General features: G+C 39.5%; 7 protein-coding genes across 9 annotated transcripts in view; 3 read left to right on the top strand and 4 right to left on the bottom strand.

The window, feature by feature from the left end:
* LOC143356443 (pseudouridylate synthase RPUSD2) overlaps positions 1-5,077 on the bottom strand; it is a 262,149-nt gene extending 257,072 nt beyond the window's left edge. Inside the window, exons 1-2 of the mRNA XM_076792145.1 lie at positions 4,937-5,077; positions 3,223-3,423 (exon numbers count right to left, since the gene is read on the bottom strand). Coding sequence (XP_076648260.1) covers positions 3,223-3,423; positions 4,937-4,990 — 255 coding nt within the window. The 5' untranslated portion in view covers positions 4,991-5,077. The remainder of the gene's footprint in view (positions 1-3,222; positions 3,424-4,936) is intronic.
* The window catches only part of Wdr59 (WD repeat domain 59), a 28,294-nt gene that overhangs the window by 968 nt on the left and 6,378 nt on the right, over positions 1-20,948 (top strand). The gene's annotated exons all lie outside the window — the stretch shown is intronic.
* Positions 5,573-7,766, bottom strand: Nesd (SHC binding and spindle associated nessun dorma). Of its 2 annotated transcripts, XM_076792150.1 has the most exons (5): positions 7,636-7,766; positions 6,648-7,565; positions 6,377-6,581; positions 6,044-6,307; positions 5,573-5,942 (listed from the first exon to the last, which is right to left on the bottom strand). In XM_076792150.1, the coding sequence occupies exons 2-5, from the start codon at positions 7,550-7,552 to the stop codon at positions 5,685-5,687; spliced, it is 1,632 nt and encodes a 543-aa protein (XP_076648265.1). In that variant the 5' UTR covers positions 7,553-7,565; positions 7,636-7,766; the 3' UTR covers positions 5,573-5,684. The 2 variants fall into 2 exon arrangements, with proteins under 2 accessions (XP_076648265.1, XP_076648266.1); XM_076792151.1 differs by lacking the exon at positions 7,636-7,766 and having other exon boundaries at positions 6,648-7,608.
* Positions 7,920-8,943, top strand: LOC143356456 (ADP-ribosylation factor-like protein 2-binding protein). The gene is made up of 5 exons (XM_076792166.1): positions 7,920-8,014; positions 8,146-8,360; positions 8,434-8,519; positions 8,592-8,688; positions 8,748-8,943. The coding sequence occupies exons 1-5, from the start codon at positions 7,996-7,998 to the stop codon at positions 8,835-8,837; spliced, it is 507 nt and encodes a 168-aa protein (XP_076648281.1). The 5' UTR covers positions 7,920-7,995; the 3' UTR covers positions 8,838-8,943.
* LOC143356439 (nuclear pore complex protein Nup93) lies at positions 8,862-12,190 on the bottom strand. Its single transcript, XM_076792139.1, has 6 exons — positions 11,944-12,190; positions 11,579-11,759; positions 10,218-11,506; positions 9,802-10,152; positions 9,533-9,650; positions 8,862-9,451 (listed from the first exon to the last, which is right to left on the bottom strand). The coding sequence occupies exons 1-6, from the start codon at positions 12,168-12,170 to the stop codon at positions 9,140-9,142; spliced, it is 2,478 nt and encodes an 825-aa protein (XP_076648254.1). The 5' UTR covers positions 12,171-12,190; the 3' UTR covers positions 8,862-9,139.
* Cyld (ubiquitin carboxyl-terminal hydrolase CYLD) lies at positions 12,914-17,671 on the top strand. Its single transcript, XM_076792140.1, has 11 exons — positions 12,914-13,752; positions 14,087-14,228; positions 14,298-14,534; positions 15,066-15,241; positions 15,320-15,439; positions 15,537-15,760; positions 15,825-15,997; positions 16,067-16,363; positions 16,610-16,725; positions 16,794-17,010; positions 17,088-17,671. Exons 1-11 carry the CDS (start codon positions 13,273-13,275, stop codon positions 17,276-17,278), a joined length of 2,373 nt encoding a protein of 790 aa, XP_076648255.1. The 5' UTR covers positions 12,914-13,272; the 3' UTR covers positions 17,279-17,671.
* Maf1 (repressor of RNA polymerase III transcription Maf1) lies at positions 17,819-20,925 on the bottom strand. 2 transcript variants are annotated; one of them, XR_013082670.1, is made up of 6 exons: positions 19,910-20,925; positions 19,692-19,832; positions 19,288-19,569; positions 19,094-19,213; positions 18,863-18,999; positions 17,819-18,769 (listed from the first exon to the last, which is right to left on the bottom strand). XR_013082670.1 is itself a non-coding variant. In XM_076792163.1 (5 exons), exons 1-5 carry the CDS (start codon positions 19,990-19,992, stop codon positions 18,930-18,932), a joined length of 696 nt encoding a protein of 231 aa, XP_076648278.1. In that variant the 5' UTR covers positions 19,993-20,925; the 3' UTR covers positions 17,819-18,929. The 2 variants fall into 2 exon arrangements, 1 of the variants encoding a protein (XP_076648278.1); XM_076792163.1 differs by having other exon boundaries at positions 17,819-18,999.

Genomic DNA, 20,948 nt, shown 5'->3' with positions numbered 1-20,948 from the left:
AAGGACCAAGCCGGGGGAATGGCGCGAAAAGCCGACGAAACGCAGCGCCGTAGGATTTCAGAAATAAAGAAAAGAAAGATCCTGGGGTTCAGTTTATTACATCCTCGAGTAAAGAGCACAGCGGGGAGAGGGTGCAAACAATTTTTATGACAGAGCAAACAATAAAGCTTATCCGAGGCGAAGAGTTAATAGAAAGAAGAAAAAAAGGAAACTGTCAGCGAGGTGAGTTTCCAGCGTTTCACCCTTTAATTAAATGAATTCGCCGGGCCGTTGTGACAAAAGGCGGAAACGGTCTACACGGTGCGATGTAAACGATCGACCGAGGGTGAGAAGAAAACATTGTGTACACCGTTTGTTAAAAGGGGAAAATCAAAGTACCACTGTTTCGCCGATATTCGTTCTGTTCTCTTTCAGTCTGCACACTTATGGAAAGTGGATCGAGCAATGAATGGACCAGCTCGAACGAAAGAAGGTCGGAAACGGGATGGACAATGAATTAAAAGTCGAGGAAACGACGGGACCGGCCAGTCGACAGATAAAAAGACCGAGAGATTAACTCCGAGGGGAGGAAGAAAGATGGAGGAGCGGCGTGAACCGAACGGTGAATGGAACCGGGGAAGAAGAAGACGAGGAAGAACGTAAACAACGACGAGAAAGAAACGCGGAAGGAGTCATAATTCACGGGACTGTGTCTACGCGAGCAGAGAATGAAATAAAGGAGAACGGAAGAAATCGGAGGCGGTGGCGTTCGCCTCTAAAATACTACTACCGTCGGAGACAATTAAATGCGCCGAGCAATCGAAGGGGATTGCTTTCAATTACTTACAAAAATTAAACGCTCGCTTTTTAGTTACCGCGTTTTCACTCTGTCTTCCCTCGATTCTCATACTACAATCTTAACACTTTCGCTGGCACCGTCACACGTATGCGACGTTCACGATCATGCGATTGTCTTAAAGATAGTCAAATTAATTTTATATACTTTGCTGTTTAAAGTCGCAGTGCACAAAATAATCTCCAGGGACACCATGACTTTCTTGTGTCGAATTATTTTACTTTTTCATAGAGGAGGTGCATTTGATAAAACATTTAAAGAGTAAAGGTAGCCAGCTAAGAAATGATGGCAACGAATGTGATAAATACTTCAAAATCTTTCGAAATCAGATGTTCCATACTACCAACGTTTATCGTACATATTTCGTTCACGCTCGTCAAAATTAGGATACAGAGGGTTGAACGTGAGCGCAAGCATTATTAGGTTCACGACAGAGAGTTAGCGTCGAGGAGCGGCAGTTGATAAAAGTTCTAGCGTTAAAATTAGAATGAATTTGGTCGTCGGAGGGCGACGGAGTGAAAAAGCGGGTAGAAAAGGAGAGAAAACAGGGACAACGAGAAAAAAGGAACGCGAGGGAAGGCGGAGAGAATGAAAGAACGACGAGAGGCCGATCAGTCATTCCGGAAGACACGCGGCTGCAAATAACTCGCGGTCAAAAGCATCGGCGCATGTGTTATGAGGCTCGTCCCTCTCTATTTCATTTCTTTTTTTTTCGACCTCTGTTTTCATCGTTTTCAGAAGAGAGGGTGTTTAACGGGGCCGCGAATAGGCTGCAAAGAACGCTGGAGTCGTTCCGTGGGACACTTTAAATCAGTTGGGCTCATTAACGTCACCGTTACGGTTTTTGCACTTAATCCTTTCTCCGCGAGCCGGTTCCGAACAGATTTTTGAGCGTGTTAAAGGCGGGGGCGGGGCCAACGGTGAAATACCGGCCCAGTGTTTACACCGCAGGAACAATCGGCGAACAAATGCCAGTTGTGTCGGGACACAACGCTGGTACACGCGCCTGACTACTGACAACATGCTAAATCATGCACCGCCACACCGTCCAAAATGCTCGATTTTGTTGGGCGAAGGCCCTTCGGCGTCCGAATACGTTACCGAAAAGCTCTGGGAATGTTTAATAATTTTTAATAATTCAGTCACTCGGTGCGCGAGAAACTGAGAAGGAAAATAAATTTCTGTGTCACGGTTCGTTGCAATCCAGGTGGAAAATTTTTGATCCGACGTGTAGTCATAGAATTCAGATAAGAATTCAATTGTATCGAAGTTGATTACGACGAGATCTAGGTTATCATTTTAATTGTTTTATGGACAATTTGTGGACGTAGGGTATAGCGTATGCCGCACCATTGTTTAGAAACGAGATTAGAGTAGGAAATCCGCGCGGTAAATTGATCACAGATTGAGGATCGGTTATGCCAGTTTGGACAGAATGGCAACGGGAAATTGAGGATGAAGTTCGACGTTAACTAGGAGAATGGAGATTGAAGTTAGAACTTGAGGTTGAAATAAGAGAACGTTGTTAGAACTTGAAATCGAAGTTTGAAGGTGGAGATTAAGATTAAAGCATACAGTGACATCCCGGGAATAGGGATCGATGTTAGAACTCGAGGTCGACGGTGGCCGAAGATTGAAATTAGAACTTGAGAGTCTAAAATTCCGAGTACCGCGCCGAGATCGCGGTTTGAAAGTGAAGATCCGGAACTCGTGGCTCAACGATACGGTAGATTGAAATTAATTCTTGAAGTTTGAGGTAATAATTACCGTCTGCGTTCGGAGCACGAGATTGTAGAAGTTTTGAGACTGATGGTAGTGGTTGTGGCCGGGGCTTGTTGTTGAAACTCGACTCGAGTATTAAGTATTTATGCGATCTTCTGTTGGTACTCGCTTGTACGGGTTCCTCGAGTGAAGGTCTACGATACTCGAACAAGGAGAAACAGGAATATAAATCGCATAGTCTACGATGACCGATAAGGAATGCAGGATTCCGATAAACGACTACGCAGCGAAAGGATCTACGACGATCGAGCGTGCCATCGCTTTCCCTTTCTCTTCGTCGATAATACTCGGTTTAACTCCTCTCGATTTTTAATTGCCACCTCGGATTTAATTACTCCTTCGTGTCGCAGCTAATGCAGTCCGGTTAGAATTTTTATTCTAATGTGTGAATAATTATTACTGCAGACATTTCATCTGTTCAATACATTTTTCTCCTGTTGTTTGTATGATCGTACCATCCACGAGAGCATGGTTTCGATACCGGTGAAAGTAACAGGTCGAAGATTATTACCTCACATGATTACGAGAGGTGTAACTAATTTAAGCATTGTTTCGCCATTCGCTGGTACTCCGTCAAGAATTGAAGAACAGTATCACGGACTCACCTCATCTACTTCTGACGTCGGCTCCTCGTAATCGGATTCCGTGTCCTTGAAGACGAAGATGCAGTCCGATGGCTCCAACTGACGACTATTACCGAACTGTGTTTGCCTGTCCGACAATTGCTTCGCTGTTTCTACCAGGGCCATACTTGTTATCGCGAAACTCTGCTTTACGGTAAGACTGCCCCGTACAACGATTTCTCTCTGTAATTACAAAATTGTTACACGCTATTTTTCCGCTTGCTTCCCTCACGATTTATCAAATAAATAAATTTTATTTTCTAGTGCCTAATATAGTAATTAGGCAATAATGTATTTTTATAACTTAAATTGAATATGATAGTCACTTAAATGTAACCGATAACGATAGAAATGGTCGCCAATGACTCGATCGTTAATGCGACCTCTTCGAAATAAACTCAAATTAATAATAATAATAATAATAATATACTAATTAATTTTATAAATTGTAAATATGTAGATATCCAATTATTTTATAAATATGATAACATTCCTATCCCTCCACATTCCTTATGGTTTTTATTTCATTTTTTACGTTCGTATTGAAAAGAGAATTGTGAGTGATATTTCACGATAGACCCGCCATTATTTAAATTCCAAGCTGTCCTCTCATTGCATCTATTCCTGTACCTATACACGTGCGTAAGAGGTTGAAGACCTAATTGCGGCCAGGCGACTGATAAACGGTATCTTCCCCGAATGTATTTTCATTCATCATCCGAAGCGCGAGCATTTAAATCGCGATACTTCATTGATCCGGATGCACGTGACACGGCCACATGGCCAGGTACTTATGCCCCTTCATTTATAGACACGAGCAAGCCCACGGTCTTAAACAAATACGGCGGCGGGAACGGTATGGATTAAATTATCGTTTGCGTCACGGCAATGTACCGTGCACGTGCGACGTGTTATCTGTTTCCATATACAAGGTGTCCAAATATTCATAGCACAACCGGTAAAAAGACACTCAACGGTTCTCTAAAAGAAAATAAATCGAATATAGAAAATTAAATTTTTTCATACAAGGATTTGTTTTTGTTGAAACACGGAGGTAATGAAACACGTGTGCCGTTTGAAAGTCTTACCATGATTTACCGTATCTACTTGCCTGTATGGAACTTGACTCAAATTTATACCGATAAATTTACACTGATGTAACTATAGAAGATTAAAAGAAGATTTACATTTTTAATATTGATTTCTATTTACCTATTCAATATAAATGAACATTAGATATATTTATTAGGAGACTGCATTTTTTGAGTCAATTTAAAGGTTAAGTTCAACTTTTCCAAGAATGAGTGCTATACGAAAAAATTTGTGCCCAATATTGTTAACTTTTCACTGCCTTTCTCGTTGTACCGTGAGACACCCTGTATATAAACGTCAACACAGCGTTATGTGTAGCCGTGTGCCGACGTTGTTTCCCTCGATCGTGCACGTTTGTAGGTTAGGTGATCCGGCACGATTAGAAAATGTTTACCAACGAAATGTTCCACTACGAAAACGATTGCAACGATTGTGTATTGTACTTTCGTACATTCGCTAAATTCAAATCGTAGATTCTATCATATCTGACAGAAAAATAGACAAGAAGAGTTACAGATGCGTGATGAGGTTAGGAAAGAAACGTGGGGTTTTAGCGGGATATTATTAAAAATACTCACTGAAAGATAGGTAAATATAAACTTACGAAAGAAACCCTCGATATCCTCGCCTGTAATTTAAGCAGCCACGGTAACCACATTTAATAGCAAAATACGCACCGGACAATACACTTTCTTATCACCAAACGTGTAATGACAACAACCCGTGAATCTGGACGGTGGTGTCATCCAACGGCGGCGATTGGAACCAGTGATGAGATATCGGCCAAGTTTTCTCGCGCATGCGCGCCCAAAACAGTAACGTATCTATATTATGACGGAAAGGTAATGGGGCAGTGATATTGACGGGAAAGTACCGGAATAATCTCTTCCGAGACGGGACGAGTGTTCTACGAGTTTTTGATAAGTTATTGTTAATATTTTATTATACAGTGGCAACTAATATTGGAGAAGGAGCTACAAAGAGGTGTAGAGTTCGTTATTTTCAAAAACAAATCATAACAATTCTAAAAAATTTTGCAGGTTGATCGGGGTACCCCATTTTATCAAGAATTTTACTTTACTGAGACTAAAATCACCGCGCATGCGCGAGAAATCTTGGCCAATGTTAGATCCAGTTTACGCGCGCATTTTAAATTTGTACACTACGCACCTTCTTCGCGTTAACGTTAACCTACAGATTGCATATTTCAAATAAATCTTACAATTAGCGTTGTACAAAAAATAGTGAGATTGGGTATGATAAAAAAAATACATTTTTATATTTCTCTAGTAGCACCGATACATGCAGTTTAATATTAAAAATAGAAAATTGCGTAATCTGTGTGAATTACTTTAAGTTTCCATTTTCATGGTCCCGTCTTGTTTCGCCGGGGCGAATGCCGTTCCTAGTTTCAAAACAACGTCCCCTTTGCCATTGCCGTCGAATTTGCAATCCCTCAACGAAATTTCGGATATTCCATCTAACAATTCCGAACCGCCGAATCTGCTTCTCGACCCATTCAAATACTTTTGCGTTTCCAATCGTAACGCGAACTCTTTGAATTGCCCTAAGATGCAATTATTTACCGCCAGTTTCGCATTGTCATACAGCTGAATAAACATATAATAATAATAAATAATATAATATAATAATAAATATAATAATAAATAATAATTACGTAAATAAAAAAGAAATTAGAACGATTCCACACCTGTACACCCTCGATGCAATTTTTAAAACTGCAATTGTCCATGTACACATCTCCGTTACTGTAAACGACCATGGCCGTGCCGAGGCCGTCCAGTACGGAATTCTCTATGATCAGTTTCGCGTTTGGCAAAACTACCACGCCTAATTTAACTATACTTTGACCCAACGCGGATATTCGACAATTAACTATTCTCGTGGTTCCAGCTCGGACTATCACAGCAGCTGTAAGATCTCCTGCGTCTACGGTAACACCTTCTAAGAGTACCTACAAAATACAGTTCAGAAATAAAAAGAGCTGGACATTGGATGGGTACGGTTAGATAAAATGGAGTACATTGTTGCCGGAGAAGTCGAGCAAAGACGGCGCGGTCTCGGTGTCTTTAACGGAAAGAACCGTGCGCTCTACGTTACCAATACCCCTAATCGTGCCCCCTTCTTCTAAATTCCCGGCGCTTTTGATGTAATGAGTTCCTTCTCCGATTGCGATTATGTCCCCTGAATCGCAGACCTGCAGAGTCTCCTGCAAAGACCCAGATATTCTAAACATAGAAATAACTTGATTAAATATGAATGAATACAATGCCCACAGATTGCAAGAAACATACTTAAAATATAATTCTGCGGGCATACAGGCTTGGGTTCTGCTTATAGCTTCTATCATTTCCTCCAGAGTGCCACCCAGCCATACAAAGTACCCTTCGATGCTCCTTTCTTTGCTCTCTTTTCTCTGGAGTTTCTGATTGTTCAAGGAATCTTTTCTATTCTTCACAAGGATCTCTCTCATAGCAGGATTCTCAAGGACTTCCATCTCCGTCTTGATTTGCTGCAGCCTGAAGTGAAGCTTCATCAATTGACACGCCGTTCCCCCATCTACCTCTTCGTGGGTCTCTTCTTCTTCAGAAATGGTGTCCTCCAGCCTTGCTATCCTCTGCTGAATCTCTTTGCCCTCTCGTATCAAGCTTCTAATCACATCGCTGGTGTCTTTGTTAACAATGCCTCTCTTCATGTCAAAAAACAATCTAATTCTAGTCTCTAGATGCACGGACACCCAATCTGTATTATCGTCATCATCTATGTCCCATGGCATCCATAAATAATTATAAAAAAATCTCAGTTGATCGATGCAGTTGACTGTGCCCACCATGTCCAATGCGTTATTCTCTTGTTTATGAGTCGGATGAAGTTCTATGAGCGGCACGTCGTATTTATCTGGCAGATGAATTTCATCTTGAACAGCAACAATCTTAACCAGTGCCGATAGATCGGTGAAATCAACTTGCTCCACTTCGACCACCACTATGGTAGGATAATGGACTTGGAAATCTTCACATACTAGACGAGGTATCTTCCACAATGCTTGCCAACCAACAGGCTCTATTACGAGCTCTATGTGATAAGACCATTCCGCTTTAATTTGAGAGGCTGGTACTTTCTCATCTCTGCTGGATAATATTTCAGTTAACTCAACCAGCCTCTCTTGAAGACTTTTGTCAAAAGTGTATATCTCCATTGATACACGCGACCTACGAAGTCGGGAAATTAATTTCTGATATTCTGCATATATGAATTATTTTAAGAATTCTGAGGACATACCTTTTGGTCGCAAATCCGATCTACTAGAATTTTTGCACGAATAATGTGTAATTGAAGTCTCGGTAGGGTTTAGTCGCAAAATAAAATACGTTCGCTTGTTTTTGATCAGCGTTTTAACGCTATTTTACAGTATTTATTAATAAGTTCGGCTCCAAGACTAAATTCTTGCGAGCAACACAGTTAAACGGCTACAAAAAATTTGAACTGCGGCAGCGAGCTCCCTGATTGGTCTTTCCCATTTCGATTCTCGTTTCCAACAAGTATTGACCTATCGATATGGTTAGCTGTGACAGATAATCGTGGATAATCGTCAGAGTCGCGTAAATAAATAGTGCCTTATTTTCGTTATCAAATTGGATCATGTCCGGCGAAGTAATAGGTTTGTTTATGTGATTTTTCAAAAAATTAATATAATTGTTTCATTAAATGTTACACTAACTTTTCGTGTGCTGTCACGTTGACAACTGTACAGACAAAGGTATAATAACAAAAACATAAATAATTTTGTAGACGGCTGCCTTTTTACAAGCGAGGATGAAAATACGGAACAGAGTTCGAAAAATGTGGAGGACAGGCTTTTTGATGAGATTATTGGTCATATAGAGGATATTTTGCTACAAGACGAATTTCACGGTGTTCAAAAAAAATTTTTGGACCAATATTGGGACGTTTTTGAGCCGATAGAAGAAAACAAATTAATTTACATGGACATCTTCAACGAATACGTTAGTATCTTAAAATAACAAATTACTTTTTCTATATTTATTTCTTGTACATTAACATTTTTTATTTTTACAGAACAAAACTGTGGAAACTTACATTGTTAATTACCTGCAAAAAGTAATACCACATTTTAACATAGAAGCATTCCTGCAAATATTAAAGTAAGCTAATCATTAATAAATATTTAATTAATAAAAGATTCCGTGCTTTCAGTACTCTTTTAAATGTTGTAGAAATAAACAAAACGAATTGGAGGGTGAAGTTTTCGAAGTACTATCAACATTCACCGATTTTATGGCCTTCAAAGAAATGTTCCTTGATTACAGAGCCGTAAGTAATAAAAAACAAAACATACAATAAAACGTAATAGTAATGACAAATACTTTCAGGTGAAGGAAGGCAAAGTCGAAGATCTAAGCTCTGGAATATCCGTTACATGTCTACAAACATATGCGAGAAACAATCATTCTCTAAGATAAATGTATGATGTTTACTATAGGAACAAATTATGAAATATTTATTACATTCGTTCTGTAACGTTGAGCTGTAACTCTTAGAAGACAATACAATTTATTATGTTTACAATTGTTTTAATCGTGCAAGCTTGTGGAAGTACAAAAAATATATATACCGCATCGACAATACACCGAGCCTGAATGGAATAAAACACTGATTGGTTTTGTGCCGCGCGAGATCAGTACCTGCACAAATCTGCCCAATGTGTTATTCGAAGTACTCTGTCCAAAATAAAATGGCGAGAAACACACCGAATCTTTTGTGATCAGCACATAAGTATCTCCATTTGTACAAGTTTACTGTTGGTCTCATTTGGCATACGATAAGGAAGCGTTCCAGCGAAACTCGTTAACGCGCGAGCCTGTTCTCGAAGATCAAGAAGCTGTTGCTTCCTCGCTTCTTCATCCCCTGGTTCACCGGCTCGTAATTTTTGATATTGACGATAGAGTATCGTCATAGTTGCTAGAAGAACATCTGCTAACGTGCCGGCCACCTCTGGCGACACGCGTCGCAGGGCATTCACTCTCTCGTCGACTTCTTTTATGTGTAGAGGTAACAATTTAGACTCCGCGATGGTCTGCAATCAGTCAAAAAATTGCCACTGTACTCCCACAATACACAAAGTTAGTGTAAACGTGAAAAACTTCTCATATCTTACCCTAAGTGCGCTCTGATACTGTTCATTGTGAAACTGATCGAAGAATACCATTAGATGCTTTAAAGTATGAAATGCGGAGACCAATTCAGATGGTGCCTGCACTTCCATGCTTTGGTACCTGACAAAAAAAATGTACTATGAATCACTGAGTAAAATCTATAGTATTAGGTCAGTGAAGAAGTTCGTGCCTGATTCCTTGTTGTGTTTTAATGCGAAATCAGACATGAACTTTTGCACTGACCTAATATTTTCCGTTCTTCGAATATTACCTCGTGCTTATGTCATTAGCAGTGACTTGCAATCGAGATCGCAGTGCAGAGCACCTTTGGCTAACCACTTGAGCCAGAAGTGTGCACAATAAACTAAGAACCTTCTCGTGATTACTAGCGAGATCATACATCGTTACAGCATCTTCCAAAAGACCTTTTCTGTACAATGTATCCGCGCTTATGTTTATTACGTCCTGTGTGTTGATTTGGAATTGATCTAAAAGTCCTGGCACCCAACGATCTTTGTCTATCTTTCCAACTAATTGAGTTCTATTGGCCGGTGAGGCGTCGACCACCATTTCTGCCGCTGAAGCAGCGAACATGTTGCGGTCGTGTGGGTCCTTCATGTTTCTAGAAAATACGAATGACAAAGTCAGACTTCAAGCCTTCAAACTTGCACGCTTTTGGATACGAACCTTAACAAGAATAAATAGTGTAGACATTCTTTCGGATCCGTGGAATCGAATCTCTTAATATAAAGTAATATCAGTCTAGCAAAGTTTAATCTCTTTGCAGGCGGTTTATCGGCAGGATCAACGCTTAGCAGAGGCGCTAACACGCTCTGACTAACTCCCAACAAGTTGTGCTCGTGCATGGCAGCCGCTAAATGCACCGCATGCGGCAGATGCCTTGCTTCTGCACCTCTCGCTAGAAATTCTATCGCAGCTTCGAACTGACCAGTCAGAAACAGCATTGAGAAATACACGAACGGTTGCTCGTGCGCGTGGTAATAGGATTCCCCATAATTCTCTGATATCGTAGTTTGTAAGTAATCCAAGGTTAATTTATTTTCAGCGTCTGGCTGATCCCTGACTTGACACAATTTCAGCCACAGATAATCGTCTGCCGTGCAAATCACGTCGGAATGTAAGTCGTCAGGCTCGCAGGGAACCAGCGCGCAGTACGCTACTTTTTTATACGGGTCAGTAACCGATCGAACATGTTTCCTATAGTGCAGTTTCAGATTTGATTCTGCATAACTACTGGGATATCTTTCCGGGTCATTGCACGTTTCTTCCAAAGCGACTTTGAACTCTGGATAGTCCGTGTTGCACTGGCTTAGGCATTGTAGCGCAGCTTTGTAGTCGCCAACTCTCATGCAATAATAAACCAAAGGCCAGAGTGGTTTGCCTTCTACCATAACATCTTCTAGATCTCTCAGATTCTGTACCTTGACGCTTACGAAACTTTTTACTAGTGGCACAGTGCCTGGAATGCCACCTCTCTTGGCCTGTGCCAAATTCTCGCTAATCACCGAAGTTATAAAATCTCGATATCTATTCTCCAAATATTTTCTGGCTTGCAGTACAATCTTTTTCTCGACAATAGCTGTGCTTCTGGATTTAATTTGATCCTCTCTGGGAATCGGTGGAATTTCCACCATATACTTCACCATTTTCCAGAGGTCTACAATCTTTTTATCGTCGAATGATTCTGCAGCTTTGCAGAATGAATTGAACAGGCTTGGTCTAGTTATTCCTCTAAGCACATGATCATTGTAATTCTGTAGTTCTTTGACATAAGCAACTTCTACGTTCGATAAACCACTGACCATGGATCCAGCTAGCTTAGTCCGCTGAGGTGTACCTCGTAGATCTACCAACTCCCCGGACGGAGCTGTCATAGCGTTAATTATCTCAAATCGCATTTGCTTCCATTCACCGAGCATGTGCTCCATTTGCTGAACTCTGGTGAGCTCGAATGTCTACAATATAAATTGATTAGCTAGATGTCTAACATTTCAACATATAATATGAAATATAATAAAAATTCTTACATCTTTATGAACTTGCTCAATGATCGACAAAATAGCATTCTCCTTTTCATTTCTAAGATAACTGACTACGTCAGTGTCCGCAATAGGATCTAAAGGTTCAAAGGTACGTCTGGCACTAAGAGAACTCAACTTTTGCGATATCTGAGGTAAATCAACACCTCGTGATCCGAGCAGGAGGTGCCTGAAATTACGAAGAAATTATACGTTATTAATGTTTTCGCGCCAGAAGATTTTAGGTTATGTTGTACTAAAAAGAATGATCATAAATTATTGAGTAAATTTCTCGTTGTAAACACAAATCCTGACAGGAATGTACAAGGAGTGTTGTGGTATTTTATTAACTATAAAATTTAATGTATTCTTACGCCTGAACTTGATTATCCTGGGTGCCGGTCTGCGTGACACGGGACCAGAGTTCATTTGAAGCTTCTAGTATTTGTCGAAGGTTTCTTTCGACCTGGGGAAGTTCCTCGGTACCTTCAACAGCAGCGGACAATTGTTCCGCCGATCGTAACAACTCACTGAAGCCAGGATCGCCTGACACTCGCGAAGAATCCGCATTCAACATATCGATGTGTACAAAATCGTTCATATTTAAAACACGATGTCCACAGAACCAGAAATCGCGGGTCTAAACTGCTAGAGAATTTTTATGTTTCTATACTTTATGTTGCACACACATTCTGGTAACGTTTTCATTGATCGAAGAAATCAGTGATTATATAATTTCATTGCGATATACATACTGGTATTATCTAAATAACATTACGATCAATATACAGGATGTACCAAATCCTGTTGGGTGAATTCTGATGTCACTTGAAGTAATTTTTTCCTTTGCAAAAATGTTCTATATACGCATTAACGAAAAACACGGATCAATCAGAACGCGGCTGCAGCAGATGAATTCCGGCTCGGCCAATGGCAACAGGTCCCGCTGAGCATGGCGTTGGCATTGGCCGGGCCGAAATCCGTCTGCTGTAGCTGTCGTCAGATTGGTTCGCGTTTTTCGTTAATAACTACTTAATAAAACTGCGGAGAATATTTTCATAAAGGAAAAAGTTACATCAAATGACCTCAGGATTCACCCTTTTCAAGGATGTACAACATATTTGGGGCATCCTATATTTGAACAGAAATCGGTACATTTGTAAAATATATGAGAATTAAAATTGTTTTCTCAAGTGCATGAGGATGCGCTTCAACATTCAGTGCTGCCAATATTTCAAGTTCCAATTTTGTTTGTTGTTTTTCACAAACAAAGTTACTATAGAGATTGACAGTCAAGGTGTCTACAGTTAAGGGCACAGGTGCATAAGGGCTCGAGGTTATTTCAGGCCCTTTTTGTGTACATCGGTTCAATAAATTCTGCATTTAAAGTAGAAAAACAGAGATGTGTATTCTTTTATTAAGACAGATTCTAGAAGGAATGGTTCGCTAACATTTAAATAATTAATACTAATTCGATTACCCGAATGTCCGAGTGTGTCCATGACCAATATTTCCCTGTGTAGCTCTACTGGCTGTACCCCAATTTTACGCACACGATGACAACCACGAGATCCCTTTGTCTCATCTTTATTTCTTAAGCGAAAGCTGTACGATGACAGAGGTATACGTTGTATCTTATCCATGTGGTTTGCGTTTATCGCGATTGACCGATCGCTTATTGAAATGATCGCTCGTGATTAATCATGGAGAAACGAAACATCTCCAATAAGGATGACCGCCAGGTCTTCCAGCATTATGTTGCCAAACAAAACACTATTCTGGCCCGTATATCTGGAGAATGTGATACAAATGTCAATACATTGCGTCTTGGCATGCTCGCGGAGTCGGTCGAGGATTTGGGTGACAGTCTTCTCAGAGTACGAGTAACAGACACGGCAGGATCAGAAGTCTGGCGTGGCACAGAATGGCGATGTCACAGGTTCGATTTAATCCCTGTGTCAACAGAGGTATGGAAGTTTCTTCCAGCGGTAACCGTGCCTGAAGAAAGGGTTCGTTTGGCTAATCACAAACAACTGTGCAAGGAACTGATGAGTCTAATGATAGACAGTAAGGTTTGGTACTGTCCTGATCCTCAAGGATACAACAAGTATCTGGCTGTAATCAAATACATTGGGCCTGTGCCACAACTTGGTCCAGGACATTACTTTGGTCTAGATTTACTGGTAATTTTATACAGTATCATTGTTGTCTCATAACATGTTACTCGAAAGGAATACAAAAGGAATTGACAAAGAAACTGTCTGATTGGTCAGGCACACACAATTTAGTCGCATGTATTTGCTAAGGAGATTTCCACTTTTATGTCAGGTGTATCGTATCGCGTGATGGTGAGCTTTACCCCCCTTGTCTCTGTGCTCTCCCGGGTCCCACATTATGAGACAACGACAGTATATTATAAAATGTATATTCTTGAATAACTTGTAATAATAAAAATAGTTTATTCAATATTTTCTACCATATACATAAGCGGGTGTAACTATTATATGTCGTTTGTAGGAAGGAAAAGAATCGTCCAAGACAGCTTTGCTAAGCAAAGAGTACTTTGTATCTACTCATTCGGAAGGAAGGTTCGCCACATTAAGCCACATTTTTCCATTGAAGCCAGAGGGTCCTACTGGCCTTGGAAATGCAGATAAAAGTATAGAAATTTATATTTTATTGTTTTTTTTTTCGGAAATTCTAACTACTAATATTCTGTATGTTGCAGATCCTTTTCTGAAAACAAATATAGGAAACAATCACACGAACGAGAAGAAAAAATCTGTGTTGGATTCTATACCGCCTGTTCTTTTGGAGAGGTTCACTATCTATGACGATAACAAAAACAATAACAGAGATCAACGATCTATGTCAAAGGAATACCTTCAGTCAACGAAATCATTGTCACTTGAGAACGATAGTAATGTAACTAAAAACACAAATGTCCATTCGTACACGCAATCTGGTAATAAGAAAACGTGAAAATAAATTCTCAGCTTGGCTACTCTTGGTTAACAGTATACTTTGCTAGCTTTGCTAGGAATCCAACATAGTCTGCTTGTCTTCACTCGTTGCATGTTAGTAGAAGGGAGTTAAGAATAACCAAGGCGGTTAAAAATAGCCAGAATCTTAGCTTGTCTCGGTAGTGCCGGCAAGTCTCTCAGAACTGAAAATCTATTATAATTTTATTGTAAAATGGCTGCAATGTTGCAAAACATTCCTGTCTTTGTGTTAGAGCACAAATGGAGTAGTGACATAGAATCGAACGTGTACAGTGACATAGAAGGGACATTCGAACGTTATAGTCCGATAGAACTTAGTAAGGAGAAGCAGACATTTGCGTAAATACGATCATGCTTCCGCATTTCATGTTTACGTAGCTTATTGCATCGTTTCGCACACCTTTTTATGCACTTTCTGTTGCAATGATTTTCACCGAATTATTATATCTTTTTCTGTTAACGGGTATGCATTTTAATTTTTAATTTTGTTACAGGCAGCACACCAGAAAAAAATGAAAATAAAAAGTTCGGACGAATGGAAAACTCAGATTTAATCGTTGGTTCCAATGTAAAAGTGCTTCTGGACTCCGATGTGCACTATGGTGTCATTCGTTGGATCGGAACGCCGACCGGTATCACTCCTGGTAAATTAATGGCAGCTGTAGAACTGGTACGTTCAGTTATCAGAAGCATTATAACGGAACATTAAACTTAAATTTCCAAATGCATCCGATTATCTCGTATTTAGGATAACAGTCATCCTTCTGGAACTGATGGAACATATAAAGACGTTAGATATTTCCATTGTCGGCCTTACAAGGCCGTTTTCAAAGACCTCGACCAATGTTCTCGTTATGATGCAATGGTTGTGAGTACATCGATTGAAAGATGAATCGATTGAGATCGATTGAAATTAGTTTCATTCGATAGCCGCTTTTTGAAATTGAATAATTACATTATCGCAGGTGAAAACCGACGACCCAGTGTCGCCAATAAACATGAACAATTTTGGAAATATGGAGAGTTCTGTGATAATTGGAATGGTGCGACCAATTTCCGTTGAAGGAAATCTGGAAAGCATTTGTGGGAAGTATAGAGGAATTCAAGGCCATCACAATTCCTGTTACTTGGACGCCACCCTTTTCAGCATGTTTACATTCACTAGTGTTTTTGATAATCTTCTATTTAGGTAATCAATTTGTTTGATCGAATTTACTCTCACGTACAGTTGCATCATGCATTCGATTTTCTAGACCGCCCAATGAAAAAGACTGTCCGCAATACGAGGAGGTACAAAGAGTACTGCGCGAGGAAATAGTAAACCCGCTCAGAAAGAACGTGTTTGTTAGAGCGGATCACGTGATGAAACTTCGGACATTGCTCGAGAAACTTTCGTCGGTGTCTGGGTTAACCAGCGAGGAAAAAGGTATCGATGTGGTATTTAAGTAATACAGGCATCTAAAACATTAAGTTTAATTATTCCGAACTTCTTCAGATCCTGAGGAGTTTTTAACTTCTCTAGTCGCCCAAATTTTGAACGCCGAGCCGTTTCTCAAATTAAGTTCCGGCCAGGATGCGTATCATTATCAACTGTTCGTCGAAAAAGACGACCATTTGAACCTGCCGACGGTACAGCAATTACTAGAACAAAGTTTCTTAACAAGCAACATTCGGTTGAAAGAAGTGCCATCATGTCTTATCATTCAAATGCCTCGATTCGGAAAATCGTTTAAAATGTACCCAAAAATCCAGCCGACGCTCTTGCTGGATGTAACAGACATAATCGAAGATTGTAAATATCATCAAAATTCTTATATAGAAGAACCTCAATTATCCGTAATCCGTAATTAACCGCTAATCAGTGGAGCGTGATTGTTCGGATAATACAATTACTTGGTCTGTATATAGTCTGGGTTAAATCAAACTATTTCTTCGTGGAAAGTATTCAGACATCTGAGGCCCGGATAATCGAAGTTCTACTGTGTATCGTTACAATTAATTGTGCTTAGTGCATTTATATTTAACGATTTATTTGTAGCTCCTAGACAGTGCACAGTTTGTGGCAAACTGGCAGAATTCGAGTGCAAGGAATGTTACGGGCAGTGCGGCGTTGGACTGGAGAGTATTGCTTTTTGTATGCAATGTTTGGACAAGGTAAACCGATCAATTTTAATTTTCGGTTCGGTAAGAGGTTGAAGTATATTTGGAATGATTCTCCGTAGGTGCACCGACACGAACGACGGACGAATCATGAGCCGAAGAAGCTTGTAGTGCCAATGGAATTTGCTATTCTGCAAGAGCATTGTCCTGTTCCAAGATTGTACCTGGAATTATCTGCAGTAGTCTGCATCGAAACGTCCCATTACGTTTGCTTTGTAAAATGTGGTTCTGGGTCGGAAGCACCATGGTGTTTCTTCGATTCTATGGCTGACAGGAAAGGTATTTCACTATGATTTTGTATAAACCTTTATCGAGCATTACCTTCGATGCCTGCTTAATTGTATAATTATCCTTAGGAGAACAAAATGGCTACAACATACCTGAAATGGTTCCGTGCCCAGACTTCCCTTATTGGCTGAGCGAAGAAGGCGGAAACTACTTGACTGAATTAACGGACGATCGTCACTTACCTGGGCACGCGAAACGACTTTTGTGCGACGCCTATATGTGCATGTATCAGTCTCCAGACGTTATGATGTACAAATAAGTTGAGTTGCCTAGTAACTTAGGTAAGTTAGGTTTTAAGTTATTACCCAACGAATTCAAGCATAACATTTGTGCTCGTTAATTACCGTCTGATCTGCACCACAGACTTCAAGATCCCTACAGATATTGAGTACAATGCATTTTTGGGAGCTAAATCTTTGGACAAAGTAGAATTGAACTATTGCACTAGAACATTTGAATTGGCTTTACATTTTGGTTAAAAATATTGTAATAAAAATTAACATAATTAACTTCAACTTAAATTGTCAAACTATAGTGAACTTTTATTTACTAGGCATAAAAAGAATGCAAGCACAATCAAGTTTATTTTATTGAAGCAGCAAGTTCTAATTTTAAAAGAAAAAAAGGCCAGAATAGGAAATATGTGTGGATGCATTCCGTAACTGTACATTGAATTTACACTGGCACAATTTAAAAAAGAGAAAAACCCTAAGATGCAATGTTGTACACGGATCTTAAGTCCGTGTCTGCACAAAAACCAATGTGACATTTATTTGTAAAAAATAACGAAAGACATGGATGGTGTAAACGTGAATTATATTTATTCATAAACTTTATTAAAATGACGATGGATAAACGTGTAGTTCTAAAGGAACTAAGGTTACTAGTACGTTACAGAAATTATCGGAAAAATCACTGTCTTCAATCGAAACCTAACGATCTAAGTCGAGCGTAGTGCTGATTCTCTTTAAGTTCACAAGACGTATGTATACATGTATATATTCATCAATGACGTAAAATTAACATTTCATTCTACATGGAAATCCGAGGAAACTCTACTACCATATTATTAGAAAATTCATCTACCACACCGTGTATTTATAAAGTCTTCTTTGTTTTGTTTGTTTCATCTATCAAACTGCATAGAATTTCTACGATATTTGAAAAGAGAAATATTTGCTTATAAATACAGAATACCGTGTACACTTTTTTAAAGTTACACATCAAACACAGAAACGCATAGTTTCATACTGAATGTCATCAATATTTCAAAAACATTTGACGGTACATTTACAGTAAATAGTTTTAACAATTTACAAACCTTCTTTTCTTTGTAACATAAACATATAATGACTAGGATTCAGAAGTTAATGCTGCACTTTTAGATCTATGCTCCTGTTGCTCTATTTGTTCATTTTTATCGTTATTCTTGTTGCTAATCGAATAATGTGCATAAAATCAGAGCAACTTAGTACAACATCAATCTACAAATCCGTTAATCTTTTTTACTCTTGTTTTCAACAAGGAGCAAGATTTTCGTCAATACTTCAAATCTTTGATTAACGTTCAGCTAATTTGTACACTTAAGTATATTAATGATCTGCAGAAAAAAAATTATAAAAACATGTTCCGAACTAGTTCATTCGTTTGATTCTTTGTGACTATAATCAACTGTTAACAGCATGAGAAACTAGAGGACAATACAATGGATTTTTCTATTAGGGATCACGAGTCTGAAACCAAACCATCACTGCAAAGGAAAATATGTAAACTAATTATGAAAATTAATTATAGCATTGTACATAATAAGAATTCTATGTAATAGAACATGTTGAATATTCACCCATGCCTTTGTACGGCAGAATTAATAAAAATGATGGGGATAAAGTTTGTAAGTATGCTTTATAAATTTAGTATCTATCTTCGTCTTCGTCCATGGCAAAATCACTGCCAACTCCAGAATCTAGTACGTAGAGAGGACTATAGATATAACAGAAAACAAAAAGAGAGTAAAAAATCAATATTAAAAAGTGTAGTCAAAAACAAATGAATCTATGAGTTAGGTATTACTTACTTTATTGCTCTGCATGTGAAAAACACAATGCGTTTCATTTTCTTATTGTAGAAGAAATAATTAAAAGACCACAAGCATCCATCTTCTCCAAATGGATCGGATACAAAGTCTGGATTATAACTAAAATAGTTTTATACTTTTAATTTAGCTAGTCATTTTTCCATACGGGTTATGATACAATTTTTGATTTTTACCTATAAATATCACATTCGTTTAATGATATCTCATCATCGATGGCCGCCCAAAGCGCCGTCCTAAGTGTGCGATAATGATCGCCCGCGGTCGCGCTCAAATTACTGTCTACCGCGTTCATCACCCATGTCAAGCTTGGTTCCTTGCTAAACTCGTGACTCTTAGCATCAGAGAAATCATAATCCGGATGAAAAGCTGAATTCAAAGTGGCAATCAAATAGAACAACGTTTTTCTACTGATTGTGTCGCATAGTGGGCCGTCTTCATCACCAGATACGCTACGGCTATAGAAAACATAAGAGACAAATGTACAGGTATTATCGCAGGATATCTGGATCTTTATCAATTTCATTAAAATAGTATTTCAGTTTTCAATTTAACCAACGATTGTCAATACTTTAAATACCTTTGAGCAGGTGACGTTCCCAAAGATGTTTGAGGTGGTGATAAAGCTTGAAGATCGTGCGGAGTAAATCCTTGTTCTGCGTTGAAACGTTTGTACAGTTGTTTGTCATTCCCAGCCATTTTGCAAGAGTAGCTCTCTATTCTGAAAATTTATGGAACAATAAACATCGTGCATCGGTTATACAACGTATCGAGTAAATAGAAGTTTGATCAACCTACCGGCCTATTATTTTGCTGTCTCCGGTCTTGATGGACAAGGCACTGTTGATCGCTTCAAAGCGTGTACTCTCCAACAGCTTCATGTTGTCGTCTTGTCAATGGTTCTCTCTCTTATAAGGTATACAACCAGCGTCCCTATACTGGATACTCTTAATACATCTCCTAGCGAACCGCTTCTTATGTCATTAACACTCCATTACATCTGGGTTTGACGACCGGTTGGTGTGTTATTCTGGCAGAAATCTTGACCTCGTTTCTCAGTCGCAACGGCCAAGGCGTTCAATAGAATCGAAACGTTAAAAAACTTCTTTGACATCGAAGACTTATCGAGTCCTTGTACATCCTTCTTATGTGTATGAAAATTCCTTTCCTTTTTGAGTGCACAAACTTAATGGTAGACGTGATGATTTTTCCCGCGTCGCCGAGCTTGTACATCACAGATCCCCAATGAGATAAATCGAGACGGAATTTACGTCCGTGCGAGACCCGATTTTCGGAAATCGGTCGGTTTCGTATCGGTCAATCTCAGCCGTGACGGAGTCCTCGGTTGGCTTCTCGCGCCGCTGTTGCGAGTGACGTGACCAGCTGAGAAGAGAAGGATAAACGGAATCGCGAAGGACAAACAACCACCCTTCCGGAAAACGAAAGATCCTGTTTGTTTTTCAATCGGAGGGGAACCCAACACTAAAAACACCAATGTTCACCGACGGGAGGCTGCCTCGGTTCGGATCGGTATCGCTTATCTCAAGGAAGTCAGCTAAACAAAGTGACTAAGAAACTTCACAACATCCGCTACTGGTGAAAACAATCCATAATCACGGACATTGTTGTTACTATCACTGAAATAATCACGGCCACTGACGAACTCTCGGGGAACACCTTCGAAATCTCGATGGAATCAGAACTGGCCCGATCGAAGGTCGACCAAATTGGAACCCTTTTCGCTCCTGATTCGCGCCGTGTTACTAATTATTTGCGTCTTGATGTCAGTACGCTTGTATGCAACAACGAATGTATGCGTCCTACGTGACAGAAATAG

The sequence above is a fragment of the Halictus rubicundus genome, chromosome 8 (genome assembly GCF_050948215.1).
Source record: "Halictus rubicundus isolate RS-2024b chromosome 8, iyHalRubi1_principal, whole genome shotgun sequence".
NCBI classification, from domain to species: domain Eukaryota; kingdom Metazoa; phylum Arthropoda; class Insecta; order Hymenoptera; family Halictidae; genus Halictus; species Halictus rubicundus.
Note: the sequence above shows the minus strand (reverse complement) of the source record. Positions and strands in the feature narration are given on the sequence as shown.

Coding starts and splice junctions, on each gene's coding strand:
- Cyld (XM_076792140.1), top strand. CDS start 13,273: ATGGAGAAACGAAACATCTCCAATAAGGATGACCGCCAGGTCTTCCAG. Junction 13,753..14,086: donor ACTTTGGTCTAGATTTACTG/GTAATTTTATAC, acceptor TGTCGTTTGTAG/GAAGGAAAAGAATCGTCCAA. Junction 16,364..16,609: donor AACAGACATAATCGAAGATT/GTAAATATCATC, acceptor ATTTATTTGTAG/CTCCTAGACAGTGCACAGTT.
- LOC143356439 (XM_076792139.1), bottom strand. CDS start 12,170: ATGAACGATTTTGTACACATCGATATGTTGAATGCGGATTCTTCGCGA. Junction 11,760..11,943: donor CAGGATAATCAAGTTCAGGC/GTAAGAATACAT, acceptor TCGTAATTTCAG/GCACCTCCTGCTCGGATCAC. Junction 11,507..11,578: donor TTGAGCAAGTTCATAAAGAT/GTAAGAATTTTT, acceptor TTTATATTGTAG/ACATTCGAGCTCACCAGAGT.
- Maf1 (XM_076792163.1), bottom strand. CDS start 19,992: ATGAAGCTGTTGGAGAGTACACGCTTTGAAGCGATCAACAGTGCCTTG. Junction 19,833..19,909: donor GACAGCAAAATAATAGGCCG/GTAGGTTGATCA, acceptor ATAAATTTTCAG/AATAGAGAGCTACTCTTGCA. Junction 19,214..19,287: donor AACGAATGTGATATTTATAG/GTAAAAATCAAA, acceptor AAACTATTTTAG/TTATAATCCAGACTTTGTAT.
- Nesd (XM_076792150.1), bottom strand. CDS start 7,552: ATGGAGATATACACTTTTGACAAAAGTCTTCAAGAGAGGCTGGTTGAG. Junction 6,582..6,647: donor CCCGCAGAATTATATTTTAA/GTATGTTTCTTG, acceptor TTCTATGTTTAG/AATATCTGGGTCTTTGCAGG. Junction 6,308..6,376: donor TCGACTTCTCCGGCAACAAT/GTACTCCATTTT, acceptor TGTATTTTGTAG/GTACTCTTAGAAGGTGTTAC.
- LOC143356456 (XM_076792166.1), top strand. Junction 8,361..8,433: donor TGGACATCTTCAACGAATAC/GTTAGTATCTTA, acceptor TTATTTTTACAG/AACAAAACTGTGGAAACTTA. Junction 8,520..8,591: donor GCATTCCTGCAAATATTAAA/GTAAGCTAATCA, acceptor TAAATGTTGTAG/AAATAAACAAAACGAATTGG.